This window comes from Hipposideros armiger, unplaced genomic scaffold, assembly GCF_001890085.2.
Source record: "Hipposideros armiger isolate ML-2016 unplaced genomic scaffold, ASM189008v1 scaffold_266, whole genome shotgun sequence".
Taxonomy (NCBI): domain Eukaryota; kingdom Metazoa; phylum Chordata; class Mammalia; order Chiroptera; family Hipposideridae; genus Hipposideros; species Hipposideros armiger.
In genome coordinates, this window is record NW_017731616.1 from 1,484,234 (window position 1) to 1,510,601 (window position 26,368).

Consider the following 26,368-nt stretch of genomic DNA (forward strand, 5'->3'; position numbering starts at 1 on the left):
CTTGCACTTGATGGGCATTATATTTAGTCCTTGCAACAATCTCCAGGTAAGAATATCATCTCCAATTTATAGCTGAGGATGCTAAGGCTCAGAGATATTAAGTGTTTTGCTTAAGGTTTCACACCAGCAGCAGTGAAGCTAGGATTTATATACAAATGGGTCCCAAGTTTCTTCTCTGAGAACCATTTTTTTTTACCTGTTTCTACCTGGGAGTTATCATTCTCATCTTCCAGTGTGCTCTGCTAGGTAAATATGCACCTTTTCTGCAGCCTCTAATCGGGCCCTTATAAACAAACTATTAATAATCTTTGATCTGGCTCTGGCCTTTCCTCAAGTTCTCCATGTTCTTTGAATTTGGCATCTACCCAACCTTTTAAAATACTACTCAGTGGGGAAACAAAATCACAAGTTCTGACTTACCAAAAGAATAGAATCATCTCTTTTCCATTTTGAGTCACCATAGAAACTATTTTGTACCTATTCACATATTCACAAAAAGTCAAAATTTTAAAAGTGAACAAACAAAAAGGAACAAAACCCACCAGGAGCCCTGGTGAGAGCTCGGTGGTGAGGTGTTTCATGTGCTTAATGAAGCCAATTGCATGAAAAGGATGCCAGGGAAAAGCGCTGAGAACCTGGACCAAACATTTTCTAGGTGCAAGAGCCTAGGTCTTGGTACTGTACATCCTGAGGTGAAGAGAGGACGGACACAGGGTTCAAAATGCAAAGCAGGTCGAACACTGTGATGTGGATTTTTTAGTTTCCCCATAGTCTAGAGAGCAGAGCAGTTCAAGGTGTGGGCTGTTGGCAGGTGCTGGTCTGTGAACTCTTTCATTCCCAGTCTGTGATAGGTAAGTAAAGAAACTGAGTAAGTTGCTATTTGTTGAATCTAATAAAGACCTTGGGCTTGTATATTGTCTGTCTTACTTTTTCCTGTTCATCTCTTCCTTCCCAAAACCTAGAGTAGTGCCTGATGTGTAGCTGGTATGCACTGATTGGGAGTGATGAGATTGTGGGGCAGAGCCCAGGAAACACGATGCCAGAACTGGAGTACATCTATTTTTTTCCCCCTAATAATTCATTTCTATTGTGTTTTACAAAAAGTATTGGTCTGTGACAGGTTGGAAATGGGCAAAACAAAACAGAAAGCAACAACTCTTCCTTCAACTCAGATAGTTTGAGAAGCACTGGTCTAGAGTTAGCTATTCATTTTGCGAGTGTGGGGGAGGAACAAACTTTCCTCTACCCTTAAGGTTCTTCTGGCTGGTCTAATAACCAAATATACATGAGAGTAGCAGGAGAAAGTAAACAAATTTAAAATACATGGGAACTCCACATACAGGCAAGTTTCACAAACAGAAAGAGTATATAAGACATCCTGAGCTAAGAATGAGGTAATGCACCTTGGGAGTTTCAAAAGGTCATTGCAGGATGATAATAAGAGCAGACCTTGAGTAAATAGAAGTTTTCCCTGCCCTATAAATAGGTAAAAAGAAGTTGTGTCGGATAATCTCTATGGGCAGTCCTCTAATTCAAATTCTAGGTAGTTAAGAGGAGAGGGCAGGAGTTTCTCTTGAGCCTGCAGCTAAAGTTGCCTTCAGCTCAAAACAATCTGCACACCACAAAGGCACATCTTGGGGTGACTTGTTCTGGACCGCCACATGCATTAATGTAGAAATGGTGCTTGGCTGAGTTGCTAGGCTTCCTGGCCATTTATTTAGCAGTCTAGTAAAGATTTAGGTGTAGTATAGTTCCCAGAATAAGTCACTGGTTACAACTTTGGAAATTCATTTTGTTTGCAGTTCCCAGTGTTCCAACCATGTACACATGCCTGTGCATACCCTGCAGACTCCATCCATCACTAAGGCAGATGCCTGCAGATCAGGTGAGCTGCCACAGGCTTATAGGTAAACGCTGAAGGACCACTGGCTGTATATCTCTCTGAGCGGACAATTCAGTAAGTGACAAAGGGACAAACTATTTTGTCCCTTTCCTCAGTGTTCTAGCTTTGGTATATGTGGGGTATGCTTTACCCAGCACTTATAAAAGATTTTGGTAATTCCCACTCCTGTTTCTTGCCATGTGGAGGGACAGCACCTGGTTTCTTTAGACCTGCTCATTCCTGGGATAGGTGAAGTGACTTATCTGATAAGTGAATCTGAGAGGTGAATTAGGCATGTTTAACCTAGTTCTCCTTCACTCTCTTTTGGATGCCACCTATTCTGTAGAAAGCTTTACAGAGGCAGCTCCCCATGGAGTCCTGCGGCTATTCAGCTTTGGGTCTTGATTCTTGGGTTCAGTACCAGGAAGGCAATTGTTTCCATGTACCCTGAGCCATTTTCTCCAGTATCAGCTTTATCAGTAATTAAACGCACATTTTAATCTTCATCAGTTGACATCTTAGTCTTTCTCAGCTGGTTTAAAATTTGAGCAAGAAACGTAGGAATGTTATTTACTGGGCCTCTCTCACACCTCACCAGATGGCAGTGATTGCACATCGTGGTCTTGTCTCAGGCCGTTCTGGTCTGTATTCTTCACTTGTCCTCTGTTTATTTCCTTGCAGCGGGGCAGCAGATCTTCAATCACTCGGTGACTCCGTTGTACTGATACATAATCTGTTCTGTTTTGCAAAATAGGAGCTAGACCGTCCTCTGTCACACCGGGGAATGAGGGAGATCTTCTGGCTTGGTCAGTATCCCCTCCCACCTGCACCCCCTGGGTGTTTCTCCTAAAGCTGCGCCCCATCTTTTCAGGGTTTTGAAGATCAATAAATATACTTTGTGACATATCATGGTAGAAAATAAACACAAGGGCTCTGGAATCAAAAGAAGTATCAGATAAAGGTGAGTCTTTGCTCTTCTAAGAAGTATCAAGAACAAAATATCTTACTAGCCATTTCTGTGGTATAATTCAGGTAAGCGGGAAAAAAAGCTCACGGCCTCTGCAGACTCTGTTCCCAAGGCTCAGTTAGGGAGGGCTCCCTTGGCTCTTCCTGAGCCAGGCAGGGAGCACTTAGGCTTACAGTCCAGTTCTCAGATTCGATTCCAAGTCACTCTTGCTACAGTCTTCTCTGACCTTGCATTTTTCTTTGGGTCACTGGAGCTGCATTTGGCTAATCTGCCCATGAACCCTGCCTACTTTTTCTAAGCCAGAGTGTGGCTTGCTTCTTTCTGCTGGTAGCCTTTTCTAGTGGTGCCCATCTGTGCCTATCTGAGCTTTAGAGGAATGATTGACCCTAGATTCTTTGTCACCATACTGACATGGTCCACTTGTAATAGAATAAAATAGTCTTTCTAACTCCATCTTGCTCAAACCTCCTCAGTTTCCATAACATGTCCGGTTAACTTCTACTTAGTTTTACCTATATTAATATGTATGCTAGTCACTAAAGGAATCTAACCTGAAGCGTATTAATTACTGAAACAATCTCCCTGCTTGAAACTACCTCCCAGGGTGACAAGGAAGGTATGTAGAAAAATAATGATTGCTTATCAAAAGATTAATAAGGACATCATGGCTGGGACCACGGTAACCAGAGTTTGTTGACCAAAGAAAAAGAAGTTTCCCCATCCCCTTTACCCTTCTTGACGTCCAGATGTCTGCGGTCATCAGTCACCTCCTGACCTCCACCTCTCCTGTTTCCCCCTTCCCTTGACATAAAAGAAGCCTGAATTCTGTACTTTCTCAAGATGGCCTTTTTAGGATGCTAGTCCACCATCTTCTCAGCTTGCTGGCTTTCTGAATAAAGTCGCTTTCCTTGCCCCGACTTCTTGTCACTCAAATTATTGGCTGTTGGGCAGCAAGCAGTTCAAGCTTTTACTGGATTGCACACTTCGCAACTGGACCTTGTCTGTGCCAACAGCTTTGTCTTTGTCTGTATCTCCTCTCCCCTAAATATGGTATTTTATTTGCTACATTACCTTATATTATAGATTAAGGCCCTAAAGAAAGACAACACCCACCTCTGACTTGGTTGTTTGTCAGTTAGTGTTTTCTATTTTTATCATTCCATTTCCCTAGCCCAAACATCTTTTAATGTAAAAATGCATTAATGTATACAATGATAGGCTCTACGTTTAGAAAGTCTGTCTCTTTGGAAAGTTACTGATCTCATAACAAATTATGAATAAATTCTCCAAGGTAGGATGAACCACGAGTACCTTCCATTCATATATAAACATAATTGTAGTCTAGATAGTTGTATAACTAGAATAAAATTTAATGCAAATGTGCCAAATGGACGAAGGTACCAAAGATTTGCAAAACTTACCAGAAATAAGAACATGCTCAACTGAGTAACAACCCAAACTTCATTAACTCGGCCGTCTCGGGGACCTAGAAAGCGAGGTAGCCCAAGCCACATTCCTTTGGTGTTCCAGCTCCTCCCCCACCAGACAAGGCAACCGGCAATGGAACTGGAGTAGGAGTGAGCCCTGCACGTGTCGCATAGCACGTCGTATTGTAGGTGAAAAATGGCAAACAGGGAACTCATTATTCTTGAGTGTTTCCCTGTGCGCAAGATCAGCTTCTGCATTCACTTGGAGGAGAAACAGCCCTATTAAAATATCTTTTAAAAAGTCAAAGCTAAATGACTAAACATGAAAACTTTGAGGCGTTGGGGGGAGGGGGGGAACTTATGAGGAAAATGTCAGGTTGCTTATCCAGGGAATGAGTAGAACTTAATTCTCATTCCAGCGCGGGGCTGTTGGGCACCCAGCTCCTTTCACTCTGGGTAGAAAACAAATCCCCAAGTTGCTACTGAGCCAAATTTTAAAGGCCAGTCAGGAAATGAGCAGCGCTCCTGAATGGGAAAGGCTGGATCAGTGCTTTTTTTTCCCCTCTAAAGTAAACAAAAGATCTGCAAAAGTATTTCCTTGCACTATTTGGCAACAGAAAGAAGCACCTGGTGAGTGAGTTAGGAAGAGAAGCATATAAGAAATGGGAGTGAAACAAGGACGGTTATAATGAAGCTTTGTTTCACTAATCTCCAGAGCCCAAGTGTTCTATTAGGAAACAAAGCTGCAAATGGAGAGACGCTCAGAAAGATTGGTTGATTAAGATTACATTCATGGAAAGGATAAATAGAATACTTTTCTGGATCCTGAGTTTCATCTTTCATTTGGATTTTTTTAAAAAACCCTTAAAAATATCTTCTAGAGAGTCAAAGTGGAATACATGCATTAAAATAAATGAGGGCTATGAAGGAAGAAGTATGAGCAACAAGAAAAGCAATTATCCTTGGAGACAGAAATTTCCTTGCTTCAATGCAGCATGTGATGCTGGCAATTTCAGCCATTCTCTTTCAAGTGATTTGAGTTCCAAATGCTGCTTGAGGGGACACTGTCTCAGCTCACCTGAGGGAGTGGGGCATAACTAAAGATGTATGGAGAGCTATTACATTCTTTACGCTAAACATTCTGCTCAGCAGGACAGCCTCAGGAGAAAGACAAGTTACTCTCAGGAGGCGAGAGGTGAGAGAAATGAGGCAGCAATTGCATAGTGTTGCTTATGTTAAGTACATAATGTTAAAAAAAAACCACACCAAAAAACAAAAAACTAATGCAATTGACTCAACAGTATCTCATCATTAATTTTAGGAAATCACCATTTTAGCCCTTTTTCCCAATGAAAAAGTCTTTAAGATCCGCAGGGTCATTGTGCCCCAGTATTTTTGGGAAACAACCGATAATCAATATATGAAGATCAAATGAGAACAAAATTAACTTCTGTCTTTTCTGCAGCGAACTAGGAGGTGTCAAACAAAGGGTCAATGGGTTGAAAACTGCCAAAGAATTTGTATAAAAATAACAGACCTCATAGTTTTACTGAACCAAAACAACATCGGTCCATGTGGGAGAGATGATGCTTAGAGCTTTTTAGGGGGAGATTAACGGCTCACCTAATTTGGTAGGTAACAACTGATAGAAGAGCATATATTTTCTGGGACCCAGGCTCTACTTAGTGCCTGTCTGCTGGAGAAACTCTAAGATGAAGAAGCAAATCACTGGGATGCCAAGGACCCAGCTCGCTGGATGCTATTTGTTAACTATATGAAGTCCATATGCTCTGAAAGTATTGATCTTTTTTCTCCTTATGTAATGTGAACGGGAGCAGAATTTGTCACCCCTAAACATGCTTCTTTAGCATAAGGATTATTTTAGGCTGATTATTTTTAAGAAACAGCAGACATAGGAAAAGCTCTCTACATTGAGTAGTAGTTACCCTTTCTTTAAGAGACATTTACATGCATAAGAGAACTCTCCCTTTGTAAAGGTACCTCCCTGTACCAAGAGGAGGAGGATGACTCCAAGTCTTTAGATACTCATCAATGGAGAAGGCAAGGACTTAAACCTGCATAATCTTACCCTTCCTTACTGTGCTTTTCCTGGTCACCTCCCACAACTGGTTCCCCAACTCTAACATCTTCTTTCATTTAGCTGGAGATGGCATTTAAGGTGACGGCTTCAGCCATTTTGCAGAGTTACTCAGTTTTCCTGGGGTCTTTTCTTTGTATACAGGAGGTATACAGGTTATTAAGCTTTTGTTCTGTTAATCTATCTTTTTCTTACAGGGGTATCTTAGCCAAGAACCTAGAAGGGCAGAGGAAAAAATATTTTTCCTCCCCTGCAAATGTTAATCACCAGCCTCTAGCTGTTCCATACTAAAGGCTAAGCGGTTGTGAAACCACATGCGCGGTAGAATCCAAGCAGCTGTTTTAAACTCTTGGACAAGTAGCGGTACCTCGCAGCTTGCCTCTGACGAGCTTCAGAGGCAGCTGAGGGTTGACTGTCTTTGACCATCTGGAGGCTTTAATGTGCTCCATCCATCTCATGCCAACCTGGCTTACTGGAGTTCAGGGTCACTGTGCTCTGAGACATTTCAGGATGGTGCTCAAGGGAGCCATGCTCTGCAGCCTCCTGGGCCCCTCCTGCAGGTGCACTTGCCTTTTCAGTTTGATGCTGTTTTTCATACCCTCTGGGGGCACTCACAGCAGAACCATTATTACTTGCTAGTTACTGCATGTTGCTGATTCATACTCAGAGGAAAAAGAAATTTTGTCGTCAACACTCTGTCGCTTAAGGCATATTTTACCAAAAGGCAGATTTTGGCATCCATTCTCCTCCATAGCTTTGCGGATATAATATCGATTTTATTATAAATGAAGATGCAACTGTTATTTTACTCTTATTTTTATTTATAACTACACCAAAGCCATCCTGCTGGTACCTTTGTGCTTCTCAAATCCCAAACCATATTCCAGGAAATTCTCAATATATCATGCTTGAATTGGCATTAATGTACAGTTTTAAATAAAGACGTTTTCACTCATATTTTATTATTGACACTTCCTGAATTCACATATTTTAGATTACACTCGAGTTGCATACCTTTGAAGACATTTTAAGGGCTCCCCCCCGACACACACACTTGCAGTACAGACTAATTTTTTTCTTTAAGTGAGGAGTATGCAAGTATTGGGTGCTGTGCTTATAGACGGAAGCCAAGTGGAATGCTGAAGCCTGAAGCCTGAAGCTGGTGAGGCAAGAGCAGAATTAAACACGACAGAATGCTGAAAGGAACTGATTGGAAGCTTTTGCTTTGTCATTCCTCTTGGTGCCTTTTCTTCTCTGCCTAGTCTGTTACTGTGGACAAGTGCAACCTACTTATTTCATAGAATCACTGACTGGATCTAGAATGAGCCGTAACCTTGAAGGTTGTTGGATGCAAACTCCCATCCATTGCTATATTTCTCCACCTGATTCAGAACCTCTTTCTTCTCCAGCAGCTGTCTGAGCAGCATTTGATCCTATCTATTAAAAGTGTGCCAATGAGGGGGCCGGCCGGGTGGCTCAGTTGGTTAGAGCGCGAGCTCTGAGCAACAGGGTTGCTGGCTTGATTCTCATATGGGCCAGTGAGCTGTGCCCAAGCTGAACTGCCAACAGGCAGCCGGATGACTCAGCTGGTGAGCGCGTGCTCTTGGCAACGAGGTTGCCGGTTCTACTCCCGCATGGGATGGTGGGCTGTGCCCCCTCGCAACTAGATTGAAAACGGCGACTGGACTTGGAGTGACTGGACTTGGAGCTGAGCTTGCGCCCTCCACAACTAAGATTTAAGGACAACAACTTGACTTGGAGCTGATGGGTCCTGGGAAAATACAATGTTCCCTTTCCCCAATTCCCCAACACTGTTCCCTTCCTCAATTCCCTAATAAAATCTTAAAAAAATAAAAAAATAAAAATAAAAGCATGCCAATGAGAATAGGCGTTTTGGAATCAGACAGTTCTGGGTCCAAATTGTGGTTCTACCATTGACTAGTGGTGATATCCTGGGTAAGTTATGCAATATCTCAGAGTCCTTGTGTCATGTGTTAAATGGTTATAATAAAAACGAATTCGGGCCGGCCGAGTGGCTCAGTTGGTTAAGAGCTCGCTCAGGAGTTTGAGCTCTGAGCAACAGCGGTTCGAGTCCAGCCCGAGCTGAGCAGCCGCTGAGCTGCCAATAGGTAGCAGGATGGCTCAGCTTAAAAAAAAAAAAAACAAAAAAAAAACGAATTCATAGGAGTTTTAGGATTAAACAAAGTAGTAATGAAGTAAATGAAAGTGTAGTATATATATACAAAATTTGGTACTCAGAGCGACATTAAGGGTGGCTAAGTGGTTCATTAGGAACTAGGACCCATGCTTCCTGTCTGACTCCGAGACAATACTTCCCCACAGCATCTTACTGTCTTTCTCAGAAGATCTCATACAACCATTGAAAAAGTTTCTGTTGCTGGAGTGCTCTGTATGCTGCCTTGTAGACTGTACATGTTGTTATTAATAACAATACCTGACATGTATTCAGTGCTTTAGAATTTACAGTGCACTTTGACAAGTGGGGGAAAATACCCAGGCCAACATGTCTACTGATGACTAACAGAGGCAGGAAACAGGCAGAGCAGAGGTTCTGAAAGAGGTCTGTTAACAATGCAAATGTGAAGTTATCTGCCCTTGTGAGGAGCATAATAAACATTAAAACCAATTAGAAGTGACGATGCGTGATATGTTCAGGCTTCAGAACTTGGTTCTGATGAGTTAAAAAAACACAGGAATATAGCTAGGAGTCTGGGGCCAAGAATTCAACTTACCTGAAGTTTAACAGTCTAAATGGTTCAGATATCCAGGAGGGCAGCTTTTTGTATATGGATGAATTTTCGGGTATAAACCACAGTACAGCAACGATTTAGATTGCATAATGGTAGAAACCTCCATGTGTTCATACTTTAGAGATAAAGCATATGGAACTGAGACAAACAAAGCAAATAAGTTCTCAGAAGTCAACATGAACTGGGTGTTTCAATACGACAAATGTGTCACGCTGAATGGCAAACTTCTAAAAATAGAATCTGTTACCTTGGCTTTCTCACAACCGTCTCAAACAGTTCTTCATGTGTGAGAATTTTTACATTTGGAAAATGCTCAAAAGTGATTTTTTAGAAATGAACAAAAGTGGAGGGTACATCTTTAATATGGCATATTTCATTGTTTCTGTATTATAAAAAGATGAAGGAACAAATCTTTTTCTGTTAGAATGCAAATGGTCTTTTTGAAATTCAGCTTCCTCAGAAGATGAAAATTTTAAATATCAAACTCTGCCTAACTCACTGGTCTTAGCTTTATCGACATAAGTGGCAAATTAGAATTTCATGCAGTTATCAAATATTTTAAGTTAATATCCATGCAGATACATTTGCAACACTTCATGATTTCTTAGCATCTATAGGTGATATTCCAAATCAGGTCTCTTTTTTTCTTCAGCCTCAAATCTACATTTTGTCTAACAGCAAACTCAAAGTAGAGGGTTAATTCAGGTAGGGTAAGCAAGAGAAAGACTGACCATACAAGCTTAAGACAAGTAAAGGGTCCTCCTGAGCAGCTATGTAGGAGGTCTATGCTACACAGAGCCCAGAAGAGCCCCGTTTGTGTCTCACAGTCCAAATTTGGTTGAGGTATTTTTGAAGTTTCTAAAGGTTAACTACATGCTGTAATATACTATAGAAAGATACGAAGCTGAATTTTGCTGTGCCAGTCAAGAGGCTGTCTTGAATTTGCTATTTAGGACTAAGAGAGACAGTACAATTTACATGTGTGAGAATGTGAGAATAATTTTACCTTCTGTTGTTTTTAAAACCACCTTGGGCCATGATTTTTAATTTGAAACACAAGAGCTGCTAGGGTTCCCATAGCAACATTAACTTCTCTAACTGCCCTTGTATGTAATACTTCCATGACTAGTTTGGCTTTTAAATGTACACTTTAATTATGCAATACATCTGAGTTAAGAGTCTCAGGCAAATTTTAGCTTTTACATTTACTGACTGATGCATGTTTAAATAACCTTGATATTGTACTACTTCTGAAGACTTACTACCAAGGCAAGTGTGTGCAAAAGCTTTATGTGGTCTTCCTTGCCTCTGATCTCTGACCTCATTGTATTCCATTCTATAGATGAGTCCTCAACCCAGTCTCTCTATATTCATTTATAACAAGCCATGACTAAGATAAAACAGAAACAAACAAACCTCAGATGGCTCCAGTCCAGAGACTAGAACCCAACGTGCTCGCTATTCAAGTCTGTCTATAAGCTGACCCGCTCTCTATCTTTTCTGCACTATTCCTCATCATAAATGTCCCACACTAAACACATTTGTTTTCTCACCGTCTTCTGAGAGTGTACGTTCAAGGACTAGCCTGAGACCCACCTCCTCCCAGAACCCTGATTCTCACCCCTTACTTTCCACAGCGATCTTTCTTTCTCTTCGGAACCACTATTACTACTGCGACCACCATTATGTGACATGTCTGTGACTGGGCAGCATCTCCCTGCCTCCCCTTTTTTTGATACCAGTGTCTTGATTTTCCTTTGAGGAACTTTCCTCCATTCCATACATTCTGGTAGTGTCGTCAATTAAGCTGTCCTGCCCAAGCCTTAAAGAGATAATCCATGACCAATCACAGTCTTCCAGGAAATTGAATTTTAAGTGAATTCAAAAAACAAAATCAGACTTTTTGGAGGGCTCAGTATTCACCGCATCTTGCCTTACTTCTGGTTGAGAGAAGAAGCTGAAATGTATCAGAGGCAGCTATCTAGAGAGCACTTGACCCGTAGGCTGCCTCTCTGCCAAGTATAAGATCAGACACCAGCCAGGAAAATTGTATTCTTATATTGGCATGGTGGTGTTTCAGAGTTAATTCAATTTTACCAGACTAGTATGCAAGCTCTGATTATTTTTCAGAATGAAGCAAGGACTGTGGGTGTCCGGACAGAGGAGGAGAGGTTGACAGAGACACTGGAAAGGGAGAGACCAGAGGAAGAGGAAGATGTAGTTAGAAAAGTTAGGGGACGCCCACTTTCATTAACGAGCCTCCAGGGTCTGCAGCTATTGAGATGGGAGACCTTTGTATAAAAGCAAATGTGATTAAAAACAAATCTGAATAAAAATTCAAAACAAACAAACAAACAGAAAAAACAGAAAGGAAAATCAGGCTGGCTAAGTGGCTCAATTAATTAAGCGTGCAAGCTCTCAGCAACAGGGTCACTGGTTTGATTCCCACAAGGGCCAGTGAGCTGTGCCTGAGCTGAGCTGCCGCTGAGCTGGTGAGAGCGCGTGCTCTTAGCAGCAAGGTTTCCGGATTGACTCCCGCATAGGATGGTAAGCTACGCCCACCTGCAACTAAGATTGAACATGGCACCTTGAGCTGAGTGGCCGCGAGCTGCCGACAGGCGGCTAGATGGTGACTGGACTTGGAGCAGAGCTAGCTGCACCCTCCACAACTAAGATTGAAGGATAACAACTTGGCTGTTCTCCTTCCCCAATTCCCCAACAAAATCTTAAAAAAAGAGAGATGAATGCTTTTAAATAATTAATAATAATAATAATAATAAAAAATAAAGTTTAGGAAATATTTGTTAAAAAAAATCAGTGGGAATTAAATTATTCTAATGGTAGTCCTTTCAAAAGAGTGTCCATTTCTTCCAGATTTCTGTGGCTTATAATAAAAGTCTGCTGGCTGATAAGCTCCCTATTTGAGTACCTGCTCATATATTATCTTAAATCTTGATTTAGAGGCTTGGGAGGTGCACATGTTGCTTTGCCAGCTAGATACTATTTATGCTCTTTGAAGATGGGGCTGGGTCTTTATTTATTGTATTACTCCATATAATTCAGCAAATGTAAATACTCAGTAAATGTTGTGTAACAAATGAAAGACCAATCTTAGAAACTCCATTCTAAATGCAAAAAGAAAAAAACAAAACAACAAGAAACTCCATTCTAAGTGCAAACTGCAATTTGCAAGTCAAATATATCCTTTTGAGGCAAAGTTGTAAATAAATTTTTAATTGCTACAATTTAAGAATTTTCTTGGGTATAAAAGTTATCTTAAAGAGAGCTTACAACAATTTGTACACCAAATAGTCTGAAAATAATATTACATGGGTTATACTTCCCCAATTTTAGAAAAGGAAAGAAAAACTAAAATTCTATTTCAGTCATTAGTCTCTGAATTAAAAAAAAAGAAGTGTTGGGGAAAACAGACAACAAAACAAAAAGCAATATACTTTTGTCTTAGGCTTGTGATTTTCCCTGCAAACAAGGCAAGCGCCTCTCTGCTACCAGATAACACTGGAGGGGAATTAAATTGTGTTTGACTAATATATAAGTAGAGTAGATGATCTTCCCCACTTCTAAAAGATAGCAGGTTATTATTTCTCAGAATCATCTGATTTGTATCAGTAATTTAATTGAATATCTATAAAATTCAAAGAACAAATAAAATGGTTAGATGTAGTATAAACCCTAACAAGAGTGATCATATTAAGTTTTGAAAACACAGAATATGGTACACTCGTTCAAATCACTTACATGTGCTTAAAATCACTTACATGTGCTTAAAATACACAAAGGAGCTCACCTATGATAAACAACATAATATATAAATTCTCTTCTTTTTTTCTGACTTTCTTTTTAAAAATGAAAGCTTTATAGAAGTCTTTGAATAGTGTGGTCCTTTGGTTTGTCCCTTAACATGGTACACAGTTCAGCTATGAGAAAGGAGTGAAAACATCAATTCAGAGCTTTTTTGAGTCAAGTGTAATGGTTTCTGGAATTTGCCTTGAACCCACACTCGGTGCATTTTCACTTGTTTTTTCCTATTAACTTGTAAGCGACGATCAACCAGATTTTGCTTCTCATCTAACCCAGCCTTGCAGAACATATTGTGGACTTCCCCTGTGGGACAAAAAATGGCAATCAAATGTATGACATATGACTGAAGAGAGGGGGGCAATCAGGAACATCGAACATTAAATGGGATGATTGACCATCTACATTTCATTCATAGTGAGAAATACTCTCCAGTACAAATTGGTAAAGGAAACATGTGAAACTAAGTGGGTTTCTTCAACTCCACACAAATGCACCAAGTATAAACAGGTTAACACAACAAGCATAATCAGATACACAACACTATTGGTTATAGCTTTCAATATTTTGAAAGATGCCCCATTTGAGTTTTTGTTGGTTTGCAGAGACCCCAAATGGCACATTATTATAACAGTATTCACATAAGTTTGGGGAAAATCCTTAATGCAGGTTTCATTTTAAATACTTTTTAAAAATGAGAAATTGACAAGAGATAAGCAATTTTCTAGGGACTATTAAAATTATATTTCTCCCTTGGCTGTGGCATATCATCAATTTTTCAAATCTGAACTAATAATACCTCCAAAATGGAACAAACTACACCTTCATTTGGGTATAACAATGGAACAAGTGATTATTTAAAGCAGTTTCGAATGGAAAAAGATGAGAAGTCAAAAAAGACCATTTTCAAAGTTTTTATGTAGAATATTAGTGTCACCAAAGTGTGAAGACACCCAATATTTAATCAGCTGTTGAAGCATCATTTTTAGAGCTTTTGAGTTTTCTCTCTGCAAACAATAACCAAAGAGAGTTTTTACAGCTAATTATTTCCTCTTATAGATAAGCATACCTTTTGTAAAGAAATACGCTCTGGTACCATCTCCTCGAACATAAAAATTTTCAGATAAACAATGCCCTGAAAAAAAATAATTATGAGAAGAGAAACTTAGTATTCTTTAAAACAAACAAACAAAAATCCAAAAAAACTTGACATGAAATATAAACAAGGCATTCTTTAAAATACATGAAAAGATTTCCAAACTGAATATACTATTACCCATTTTAAAACGAAGCTGAGTCTTATCATATCTTCCATAGTCCCGAAATAACAGCATTCCCCCAGGTTTCAGCAACTTGGACAGTCGGTTTACAACACCTTGCATCCTTTGAAAAAAAAGCAAGATACTCCGATTGCAGAAATATTGTTTTATATGCCACGTTTAACATTCTTAAAGATAAATAAGACAAGCTCAATAAGGCCAATGAAATATAAGCTACAAAAATAAGGGCAACAAAAATATTTTGTATAGAAAGAAAAAAGGACACCAACTAGCTAAATGCTCAGATTCAAAAGGCCTAGAGAATCAAGAAATCACCCAAAAGGAATTAAGAAATACAAATTTGTAGTTACAAAACAGTCACAAGGAGGCAAAAGCAAAGCATAGGGAATATAGTTAATAATATTGCAACAACTATGAGGTGAGATAAAAAAATATGGTGAATGTTTAAATTAAAAAACAATTAATACAGTAAAAGACATTGCCATTAACTGCCTTGAAATAGCCCCCCCCCCGCCCGCTTCAAACACACTTATTCCATGTTCTTGCCACTTTATGAGGCAGTTCTGGAAGTCCTCTTTTGTGAGTGTCTTTAGTTGGTGCTATTGTGGCTGCATCAATTTCCTGAATTGATTCAAAACATTTACCTTTTATGGTAATTTTGACTTTGGGGGCGAGCCAGACGTAGCACAGAGCCAGTTCTGGTGAATAAGGTGAATGAGGACACACTGTAATGTTTTTATTTAACAGAAACTGCCATACCAGAAGCGATGTGTGACACAGAGTGTCATCATGATTGAGGATGAAACCGTTTGCCCATTTCATGTTAATGCATTGTTCGTGATCCATGATTTACGACACACTTTATTTATTTATTTATTTAAAGATTTTTATTGGGGAATTGGGGGATGGGAACAGCGCTGGGGAATTGGGGAAGGGGAGCAGACAAGTTGCTGTCATTTTTTGTTCTTCAGTCTAGTTGCGGAGGACGTTGCTTCACTGGCCCAAGTTGGCACCATAATTGCGCTCTTCCTGGGCGAGGCAGATCAGTCGCCGGCTTCTGGACGGCTGCTCACTGCGGCTACTGGCCGCTCACGCTGGCTGCTGGCTACACATGGTAGCCCATGGGAACCCACTGCAGCAGGGGCTGCAGCCTATGCTGTGGCCAATGACTCACAGCAACCCAACTCCAGGTTGAGCTGTTGTTCAGCATCTTAGCTGTAGAGGGCAGTGTCACTGGCCCTCATATGTGGGATCCAAACCGGGGTCCTCTGGCATCCCAAGCCAGTTCTTAACCAACGTGCCACTCGGCCGGCCCACGAGACACTTTAAAACACACCTTCTCTCCGTAGATCACACCTGACTGACTACATTGAACAAGTTGAAACTTGTCATACACTGTTACTAAGTTTGATGTACCGCTTCCCCTACTGAAGATCCCTGTCTTTCTGTTGGATGGCACTAAGCAGCTGCATTCATCATATTGTTTGATCACACCTGTATAGGGCCAGGTGAATGCTAAACTAATCAGGGAGATCATCACTGAATAAATTATATAAATGTCTAACCACTATGCTGTACACCTGAAACTAATATAAAATAATATAGAATGCCAACTCTAACCAAAAAAACTTTTTAAAAAAAAATCACCCAAATTACCATAGTATATGATGTCAAAGAGCTTGATGTTTGATGTCAAAGCTGAACTGCAAAACCATATAGACATTTTCTATTGTTTATAGCCCATTAAGATCATTCCAAGGCAGAAAAAAATGGAAGTCACTTCATTTTCCTTGCAAGATAAAAAATATGCGAGAGCCATTCCAAATTGTCCATACCTAAGCAGGGATCACCTTTCCTGCAAAACTAATTCTTTTTATTCTGAATTCTTTACTTCAAAGGTGCCATCATTCACCAAAGTGTTACACCTCAGAGATATCATTAACCCTTTTTATTTTTCTCTTCTTTCACTATTCTCTCCACAACCATTTGGTCATCAAACTCTGTCTTTTTTAAAAAAAAATAACATCTTTGATATTTTCTCTCTCTTTTGTTTCCCACTGATACTCCCTTAGTACAAACTGCTACCTCCTCAGGCCTAGAAACAGAATAGCTTCCTAACACGCTTTATTATTCTCCCTGTCAATTCTTTCGGCATATTATTTATGAATTATTCTGCTTCAAATGATGATTTCTGTCAAATCATTCCTTTGCTCAAAAATGTTCATGACTTTAATCCATAGGATAAAATCTGAATTTCTTAGTTGAGCCCTTAAAATCTCCTACAACTGGCCTCAATTAATCTTTCCAACTTCTTTTCCACTCCTTCCTAAACTGAAGCATCAATTTTGCTGGACTGTTACAAGCTTGGCTCTGAGCATTCCATGCCTTTGTTCATGTGGTTTCCCCTCAAAGAATTCTCTCCTCCTTACTCTCTGCCTATTTAAATTCTAATCACATTGTAAGCCCCAGCTCAATACTGGGAAGCTTTTACTTTTTCTTTTATTATTTATTCTCCTCATCTTGTTCCCCATCAAATAAGACCCCTTGTGATTGCTCTTGACTTAATGTTTTTGGTTAAGTCTTCTGTGTGATTATGAGCAAGCGGTGGCAAAGATTTCAGGTCCAGTGACTGACACTGGCTGCCTACAGAGCTCTATTGAGAAGGATTCTTAGGGCTCACTGGGAATGATGATTAGAGTAAAAAAAAAAAACCAATCAATGTCTGCTCTGGGCAGAGTGGTAAATAGCAGCTTGGGTGCTAAGTCCTTGCCATCTCTGCTTTATCCACACCATGTAAAATTTCTGAGATTTTCTTACTTTAAAAATGAGGGGTTTGGATAATGGATCAGATAATCTGTAAATTCCTTCCAATTAAAATACTGTTCAGCGAAATAATGGGGTAAAAATCCACATCATGTTAGGTTATGAAGGAAGTAGATAGTGAAAAAATGAAAGTAACTATGAAAACAAGAGAGAAATATAACAGAAGAGGTGGCATGATTAGAGGAAAAGCTCTTTAAAAAAACTGGAATATAAGTATATGAAAGGGAAAAAGAAAAGTATTTTTCCTTGTTTATTTTATTACAGGTTATTTTCACACTGTGCTTATATTCTAAGGCTGTAGCAATGAAAGAAAACCATATTTAAACTTTAAAATACTCACTTTCAGGATAAATGTTTTCTGTACAGAGAAAAATCTCTGCAATTATTACTGAAACAAGCATGAAACCAAAATGCAGAAAGACAAAGAATCAAACACAGCTGACCCTTGAAGAACACAGGTTTGAACTGTGTAGGTCCACTTATACATGGATTTTTAAAAAGAAATATAGTGGAAACTTTTTTGGAGATTTCCTTACTACTATGAAGCAATCGTATTGATTACACTAGGCTACCAGAAAGGGATCATATTGCTACTTCTTTGTTATCTATTCATGAATCGTTATATCTTTAAATAAATAAGAATTTTTTTCACATTATCTTTTCATTTTTTATGTCTAGTGTTAGTAATATATATAACATCTACAGTGTTTTATATCATGTAAGATAATATTGATGTAGGTAATGACTGATGATTGATACAGTACAGTACTATAAATGTATTTACTCTTCCTTATGTTTTCTTAATAATATTTTATTTTCTCTAGCTTACTTTATTGTAAGAATATAATATATAACACATATAACATAAAATATGTGTTGTTTATGTTATCAGTAAGGTTTCTAGTTAATAGTAGGCTATTAGTAGTTAAGTTTTTAGGGAGTCAAAAGTTATAAACAAGTTTTCAAATGCCTGGTGGGCAGGGGAGGTCAGTACCCCAACCCCTGTGTTGTCCAAAGGTGAACTGTAATTCAAAATATAGCGACCTCCTTCTGCAAATCCTTCACATCTCGGGTTGTGGGTGAAGGCAAGGGATGAGGAGCTGCATTTCTTGATCATCCCATCTTGGTTCATAATGCAGTTCCGGAGCCAGTTCCTAAGAACTACAGGTGGGAGTGGGCTGGCTGGGAGAGAGATGAACAAGAATGGGAGAAAGCCCCTTTTCTTTATCTGACTTCGGCCAATTCTGCTGTCCTCACCTATCTCTGGATGGAGGGAGAGGACAAGAAAAAGAAGAGATTTAAAGAATGAGTATTTAGGGGTGGCCGGTTAGCTCAGGTGGTTAGAGCACAGCGCCGGTTCAATCCCTACATGGGCCACTGAGCTGCGCCCTCCACAACTAGATTGAAACTACTTCAATTGGAGCTGATGGGTCCTGGAAAAACACACTATTACCCAATTTAAAAAAACGAAACAAACAAACAAACAAACAAACAAAAAAAAAAACAGTATTTATTGATTGCCTACTCTATGCTTAGCTCTATGGTAACATATTATATTTTGTTTTATTTTAATGATAAGAAGGACAGCTCTTTTGCAGCCTCCTATGGTTTATACCTATTTAAGCTGGGACCCCCAGATTCAAGGTCTAGTTGAATTGCTTGCTGTTCATTTGCACATAGATTTTCCAAGCTGGCAAGAAGCCACTTTTCTAGAACTTTCCTAGGGTTGAGTGTACTACCACACTCCTAAATGACCCTGAAGATACTGCCTTGCCTTTTCACTTACTCTTGCCTCCTTCAACTCATTTGCCTTATTTTTAGATCACTTCCATGTAGATAAGAAAGTGGCTACTGACATGATACATCTGAATTTACTTTATAATACACAAATAGAATGAATATACTGTACTATAAAAGCAAACTTTCAGACATCTGCTTACTCTTCTCTTTAACATTCAATTCAAATCATGAGAAATTACATTATCTACACTAATTTCAAGTAGTGTTTTTGTGGTCTTATTTGGAATTTAAACATTTCCTGTTATGGGTGTCAAATAGAAAATCTTATTCTCTATCCACCTACTCCATCCTTTCAACTATTCATCTTGTTAACTATGAAACAAAATACATAGATGACATCTTTCTACCATACCTGCATAATGTCAATAGTCTAAACAGATTAGCAGGAAAAAAATAGGTTATAGAAACTTGGGAGGAAAAAGTAGCTTCATGGAACCTGTTATATCTCACCAGGTGCAAATATGTCTTTCGGTCAGACGTATTTGGAAATCTAATTTGTTTTTCCACAAGTAATCAAAGTGCTCATCTCTGAATAAAAAGCAAATGAACTGTAAAAGGTCCTAGTGACCTTGTAATTGCAAAGAAAGAAGCACAGGGCAACTTGGTGCTTTGGGAAAGGGTCACACTCATCAAACAAAAAATGGTTGATGCCAAGTCTATATCTGCTATCAGAGGCTCTTTCCTGGAGCTGAGTCTACTACCACAGTAGAATCCTAATTTAAGTAAGCTTGAAAAGGGACAACCCCTGCTACCATACATGCCTTAATACTTATGAGGTGGCAAAATTTTAAGAAAGGTGATCATTTTAATTGCTCATAGTATCTCTTTATGCTTCCCCTCTGGAGGACAGCTATGTTTATGGTTTCAAAACACTGTGTGTGAACACAAAAAGTTTTAAAAGTCATACATATTTAAATAATGGCACTAGGCTAACCTTTGATTATAAAGGTCCAAGGTTAATCTGGCAAATCTTGATAACCCCTAATTCCCTAGTGGGCTTCTTTAAAACAATTGTTTTAAAGCCCTCAGCAGACCTGTGTGAAGCCAAACAGATTCACAGCCCACGTCTTCACCAACTTTCAGTAAGATGCTAAACCAAAGATGTTTGTTTCTGATCACCAACTACAATTTCCCTCTTGGGAGTCTATTAGGCTGCTCTGAATTTGTAATTTCCTTGAAGCACTGTCACTTTTAATAGGTATGTGTCTTGCCAGAATATGCTCACTTCATTCTGACAATGACAAAAAGCTCACTAATGAAGTAGTTTGACCAGTTTCTTCCTAAAAGTCTGAAGGAAACATTTCATTTAAAAGGCTGCATATTATACATACTGCAGTTCACTAAATAATAAATTTAAGAATTGTCTTTTTTTTTTGCTTTGATAGTTCTAAAAACTACTACTGATAAAGGGGCTTTTACACATGTACTTTGCCCGTTCGTCTGCATTCACCTGTCAGGATGAATAGAAGACAGCACAAAGACCAGGAGAATGACATCCAGGATCCCATCTGGAAAAGGGTAGGGGAAGCCGTCATCACAGACATCATGAACAAAGGCACAACACTGGGCTGCTCTGTAGGCTGGGTGCGACTGCCATGATAAAGAAATAAAAAGAAGAAGAAGAAAAGTAGTTAGCAGACTTCTAGTATTTTTCTTAAAATAAAAAGGCCATTTGTTTTTTAATTTCTCCTAAGTGCCCTTCCTCTATCAATTTGAATGTACTTTATTTCTGATTCAGTATTCTGTTAGCTTATTTCCAAAGCTGCCATAAAAAATTAAGCCTAACACTTGGGCTTGATAACAAATATTCTTTGCAACCCCTCTTTAATTTTAAAAGCAGGGCAGTCTTTATGAGTCAGTAGGCAGCCTTGTTGGAAGCCTACCCCTACATTATTTCAGAGGCACTGAGCTGGTCCTCAGCTCTCTCTCCTACTGCTTGTTCCATGCCTCGTTTGCCTTCGAATATAAATATCCTCTACTACGTAATCAAAATTAGGTAATAGTGATGGTTGCACAACTCTGTAAATATACTAAAAAGCACTGAATTGTATATTCTAAATGGTGAATTTTATGGTATACAAACTATATCTCAATAAAGCTGTTATTTTTTAAAAACTGCATTAGAGTATACACACACACACACACACACACACATATGCACACACAGTCTGTCCACTAAAACAAAATTAGAAGGATATACACCAAAATATTAACATTGATTCACCCTAGGACTCTAGGAAGTGTAATTATAGGTGAATTTTACCTCCCCTTTTAGGCTTTTCAGTATTTTAGAAAATGTTTACAATGAATAAATACTACTCTTATTATCAGAAATCATGTTCCATATGTTTACTATACATTTTTGTTAGTAGAACTTCCTTTCCTTTTCCATTTCCTAACATTAACTCTTCTTGCTAAGGTCATGCCCACTAGCATTTGGGGACTGGTCAAGTAAATTCAGGTTTCCCACTGTTTTCCTTACAGTCTAGGATATTTTAGATTTGCAATATATGCTTTTTCAGACTTTTTATTCCCAAAATTTTAATTTAACGAGTGCCTACTATGTGCCAGACTATGTGGAAGGCTCTAGGGACATAAATATTCACAAAATTACCTTGTAGGAGCTGTTGGCCTGTCTAGGTGTACCAGTCCCTTGAAGTCTATGTTAAATTTAAAACAACTTTTATTGTTTTAGGGTCAAATCTTAGGCATCAGTGGATGGTATGATTCCCAGAAATAGTAAAAGCTCAGTTAAAAAAAGGTCACAGATAACATCTGATACAGAAACATAAAAAAAAAAAAATCACGTCAACAGGAAATAAATCAGATTCTTATATAGCTCTCTTTAAAGAAAATATAAGGCATACCTTTACTAGCTCCACCGCTCCAGAAGAAAAATCACAACAATAAAGAAAGGACTCTGGAGCATTCCTATGAAAATGGAAGAAATATTTAAATCTAGAATCCAGATATGCTCAGACTGTAGAAGGAAGGAAACTATAGGCTTGAACTACTTGGTATTTCCGTAATAGAATTTTGGATGACACTTGGCTTATCAGTTCTTCTTTGTAGATATTGTTGTCTATAGTGGTGTATGGGTGGCTTTCATGTTGCTTTTGAACCAGCACTGTCTCACTTATCATTAATTTACAGTGTAACTTTCAAATTCCTGTCCTGGTTTAGACTCTCCATTACTAGGGCCTACCTGTCTTCTGTTCTATCATACTCTCAGGTGGGAAAGCTCCAAGCTCACCAACAGCATTGCTCCAGCTCCTCCTGCCCCTCCCAGGCACTGCTCTTTCTTCTCTGTCTCTAGCCAGCATGGTTTACAGCTGTTCTTCACGTAGGCAAGTTCTACCCTTCTCCAAGAACCCTCAGAGCCCTGTGTCCCTTGGTGCTTTATTCCTCTTCCTGTGTGTACATTTGGCTCCTAAGCCCCTGATGGGGCAGAAACACATATATACATATAACACCATGTAAATACAACTTCTAAAGAGTAAAACACTAATATACTTATTCTTAGTTACCTTTTCAAGTTATTGTCAAACTTTTATTGAGCCTTAATATGTACCAAGCATTAGAATACAAAGTAGAAAATGAAATTGTGTAATAAAATAGTAAGAATATGAATTTTGGAGCCAAATAGACCTGTGTTTAAATCCTCGATCTGCTACTTACTAACTCAGTGAATTTGACTTAACTTTTTCAAGACTTAGCTGCTTTATTTAAAAGATGTAAACAAAGTAATTTTTTTTCAGAGTTGGGAGGTGGGGTAGGTTGGGGATGTTTACCCATATGAAAATCTTGACTAATTTTAGTTGACCACCACTGAACTTAGACAAGTCCTATTTGGCCCTGTTTTGAAATTCAGTAACAATGGCTGGACCATGGTTGTTAATGGGCAGGCCTACACTCTGAATGCTTATGGGCCAGCATCCTTCCTGATTATCCCTTGTAGGCTTAGCACCATGCCTGAATCACAGAAAGAGATCAGTATGTCATTAAGCAGTAATTATAAGTAGGGCCCTGGCTCTTGTGGATTGTATAGCCTAGTTGGGGACAGGATTGATTTTATACAACTGCTATAGGGGTGTGGATAGGGCAGGCTCCCAGAGGTATTAGTCTTCAGAATTTTGAAGGTGGTGGATGGCATTGCTAAGTGGGGAGAAGGATAAATGGTATAAGGGTTTGCAGGTGAGAGTCACACACCAGGGATGAGAAGTAGAGTGGGACCCAAGAGCCCCAACTAGTATGTTGCAGGATATACAGGTGAGCCTTAAAGCACATAATTAGAACTTCTAATTTGATCAGAGGCATTTCAAACAAGGAGGACTTCTAAATAAATATGGAATACAAGCACAAATAAGCCATTTAGCAAAATCTCACCCAGCCTCAGATTACACTCTTTTTTTTTTTGCTTTTTTTTAAAGATTTTATTGGGGAATTGGGGGAGGGGAACAGCGCTGGGGAATTGGGGGAAAGGGGAACAGACAAGTTGCTGTCGTTTTGTTCTTCAGTCTAGTTGTGGAAGATGTTGCTTCACTGGCCCAAGCTGGTACCATCATTGCGCTCTTCCCTGGCAAGGCAGATCAGTCGTCGGCCTCTGGACAGCCGCTCACACTGGCTGCCAGCTACACACGGTAGCTTATGGCAGCCCACTGCAGCAGTGGTTGCAGCCTACACCGTCGCCAGAGACCCACAGCAGCCCAGCCCTAGGTCGAGCTGCCATTCACCATCTTAGCTGCAGAGGGCAGTGTCACTGGCCCTCATATGTGGGATCCAAACTGGGGCCCTCCGGCGTCCCAAGCCAGTTCTTAACCAATGCACCACTCAGCTGACCCAGATTACACTCTTAAACATTACTCATTGATGAATACTATGTTCACGTATAGCTCATTCATTCTGTGGCACTAGGGACTGACATTTGACTGCAGATATGTCCAAATAAATTAAAGTATAAGGAATAGAATTTGGTTGTGAAAAGTTAACCAGTACTGAATCAAAGTTAAAATTTGTACTGCTTATCTTTTCTCATCTGTCCCATATTGAAACAGTGCTTTATTGCAGCATATTACCCCTAGTATTTCCTATGAAATTCACATATTTGTGACTCATAATTTGCTGGGTAGTCACAAGTGTTTGTAATGTTCTCAATAAACCCGCAGATACATATGGCACTATGTGATATGATGGCTAAGGGAATGGGATCTGGAACCAGGTTGCCTAGGGTTTGAATCCTGGCTCTACCATTTAGTTGTGTGTGATCTTGGAATAGTTTGTTAATCTTTCTGTAACTCTGTTTCCTTATCTTTAAAACAGAGATAAATATGGCATCTAAGGTGGTTAGGAGGATTAAATGGATTCAAATAAGTAAAGTTTCTAGAAAGGTGCCTACTCAGAGTAAGCGCCTAATGTTAGTCATTACTATTACGTTGCTGCTGCTGCTATTATTATTATGACATTATTTTATTTTTTTTAAAGATTTTTATTGGGGAATTGGGGGATGGGAACAGTGCTGGGGAATTGGGGGAAGGGGAACAGACAAGTTGCTGTCACTTTGTTCTTCAGTCTAGTTGTGGAGGACGTGGCTTCACTGGACCAAGTTGGCACCATCATTGCGCTCTTCCTGGGAGAGGCAGATCAGTCGCCGGCTTCTGGACAGCCACTCATGGCAGCTGCTGGCTGCTCACGCTGGCTGCTGGCTACACACGGTAGCCCATGGCAATCCACTGCAGCAGGGGCTGCAGCCCACGCCATCGCTGGCGACTCACGGCAGCCCGGCTCCAGGTTGAGCTGTTGTTCAGCATCTTAGCTGTAGAGGGCAGTGTCACTGGCCATCATATGTGGGATCCGAACCGGAGCCCTCTGGTGTCCCAAGCCAGCTCTTAACCAACGCGCCATTCGGCCGGCCCTATTATGACATTATTAAAGGGAGATCTGCCTCTGCCTTCCAGGAAGTTAAAAACTTCAGAACTAAACAGAATTCTGTAAAAACTTCCATTTAACTCAGAATGCTTTTCTGGGCATTGGCATATGTAGCTCATTGTGAAAGGTAGGCAATCCACCTGTGGACAGTGGTTACAAAATGCCCACAGGATACAGAACAGTCTAGTAGCTAAAGAAAAGCATGGGCCCTTTGCCATGTGAACTACCAGAGCGGCAGCATAACCTCTGAGACTGAATTCCCACTGCATCAGCAGCCCAAGTCAAAGTCTTGTGACCACTCAATAACTTTCCAGGGCTTTTCTGTAAAATCAGCTGACTGTCTTGGCCCTTCTCCCAGCCAGCAGGTGTAAATACCACTACCACCACCATACCACCAAGTGCTCTCTTTGTAGGGGGTTTAAGAATTAAATGACCCTTGGAGAATGATATGACCTCTCAGTTCTGGAGGTCTAATTATGGTAAAATATTCCGAAAATGTAAAACATTAATCCTATATTCTCCAAAAGTAATAAAAGATAATTTCTTAGGTGAGAAAAAAAAGTTTAATCCAATCTTTGGAAGGTTAATCACTGGCTGCCTTTTAAAGGTGAATTGTCTCAGGTTATTGAGCTACAATGATTTCTAAAATATGGATATGAGGGAAAAAAATAAAAAGACAGCGGAGAAGAGCCAGGGAGTGAGGAGGCAAGAGTTTACAATTATAAGTTGAAGAGAGAAGTAGAGGGGGGAAAAATACAGCTAACGAGCAGGGAATCAGAGATCTTAATCAGTCAATATGTACTGAGCTCTAATGATCTATATGGTACTATTAGGCTATCTGGAAAATCAGATTAGGGTACAATATGCTCTCTACCTCAAGGAATATCAACAGTGGTTTGGAGAGACGAGACATAAGGAAATGACATGCTAAATAAAACCTTGAGATGAGTCATAAAGTAACACATAATCCACTGCCAATGTAGTACATTTATGTGTATTATAAGCTTGGGGACCGCTGGGGTGAAGGAGCCTGGCTACATGCTATAGAAGAACAGGAAATTTCAGCCCAGAAATTGGAAAAGGGAAAACAAAGAAAGTAAGTACAAAAAGAGAAAGGCCATTCAGAGCAGCAAATTTGCCAGCATCACTCTGCCTGGCCACTTTAACTAGTTATTTGATGCTATTAGGGAATTACTTACTATTCATTATGTTAGGTTTATACTAGTTTAGAGAATGTCCTGATTTTTTTGAGAAATATCATAAGACATATCATATTTAAAGATAAAGTTTCATGATGTTGGCATTATGTTAATAATTGTTGAATTGAGGTAGTGGGTACATGTAGATTCACTGACTAACGCTCTTTACTTTTCTGAATGCTTTTACATTTTCATAATGAAAGTTTTAAAAATAGGATTGTTAAATTAAAAAATATGCATAAAGAAAAGACTGAAAGGTGGGCTGGCCGAGTGGCTCAGTTGGTTAAGAGCTCGCTCAAGAGCTTGAGCTCTGAGCAACAGCAGTTCGAGTCCAGCCCGAGCTGAGCAGCCGCTGAGCTGCCAACAGGTAGCAGGAT

The 26,368-nt window shown here is 39.5% G+C and overlaps 1 protein-coding gene across 3 annotated transcripts in view; it reads right to left on the reverse strand.

The window, feature by feature from the left end:
- Positions 1 to 11,945: 11,945 nt before the first annotated feature.
- The window catches only part of METTL8 (methyltransferase 8, tRNA N3-cytidine), a 108,388-nt gene continuing 93,965 nt past the window's right edge, over positions 11,946 to 26,368 (reverse strand). For 2 of the 3 annotated variants that reach the window (XM_019656809.1, XM_019656810.1), the window contains 5 exons: positions 21,735 to 21,798; positions 20,318 to 20,457; positions 14,241 to 14,347; positions 14,034 to 14,099; positions 11,946 to 13,270 (listed from right to left, as the gene is read on the reverse strand). In XM_019656809.1, coding sequence (XP_019512354.1) covers positions 13,080 to 13,270; positions 14,034 to 14,099; positions 14,241 to 14,347; positions 20,318 to 20,457; positions 21,735 to 21,798 — 568 coding nt within the window. In that variant the 3' untranslated portion in view covers positions 11,946 to 13,079. Of the gene's footprint in view, positions 13,271 to 14,033; positions 14,100 to 14,240; positions 14,348 to 17,978; positions 18,331 to 20,317; positions 20,458 to 21,734; positions 21,799 to 26,368 lie in introns of those variants that run through there. The other variant, XM_019656811.1, reaches the window with a different exon arrangement.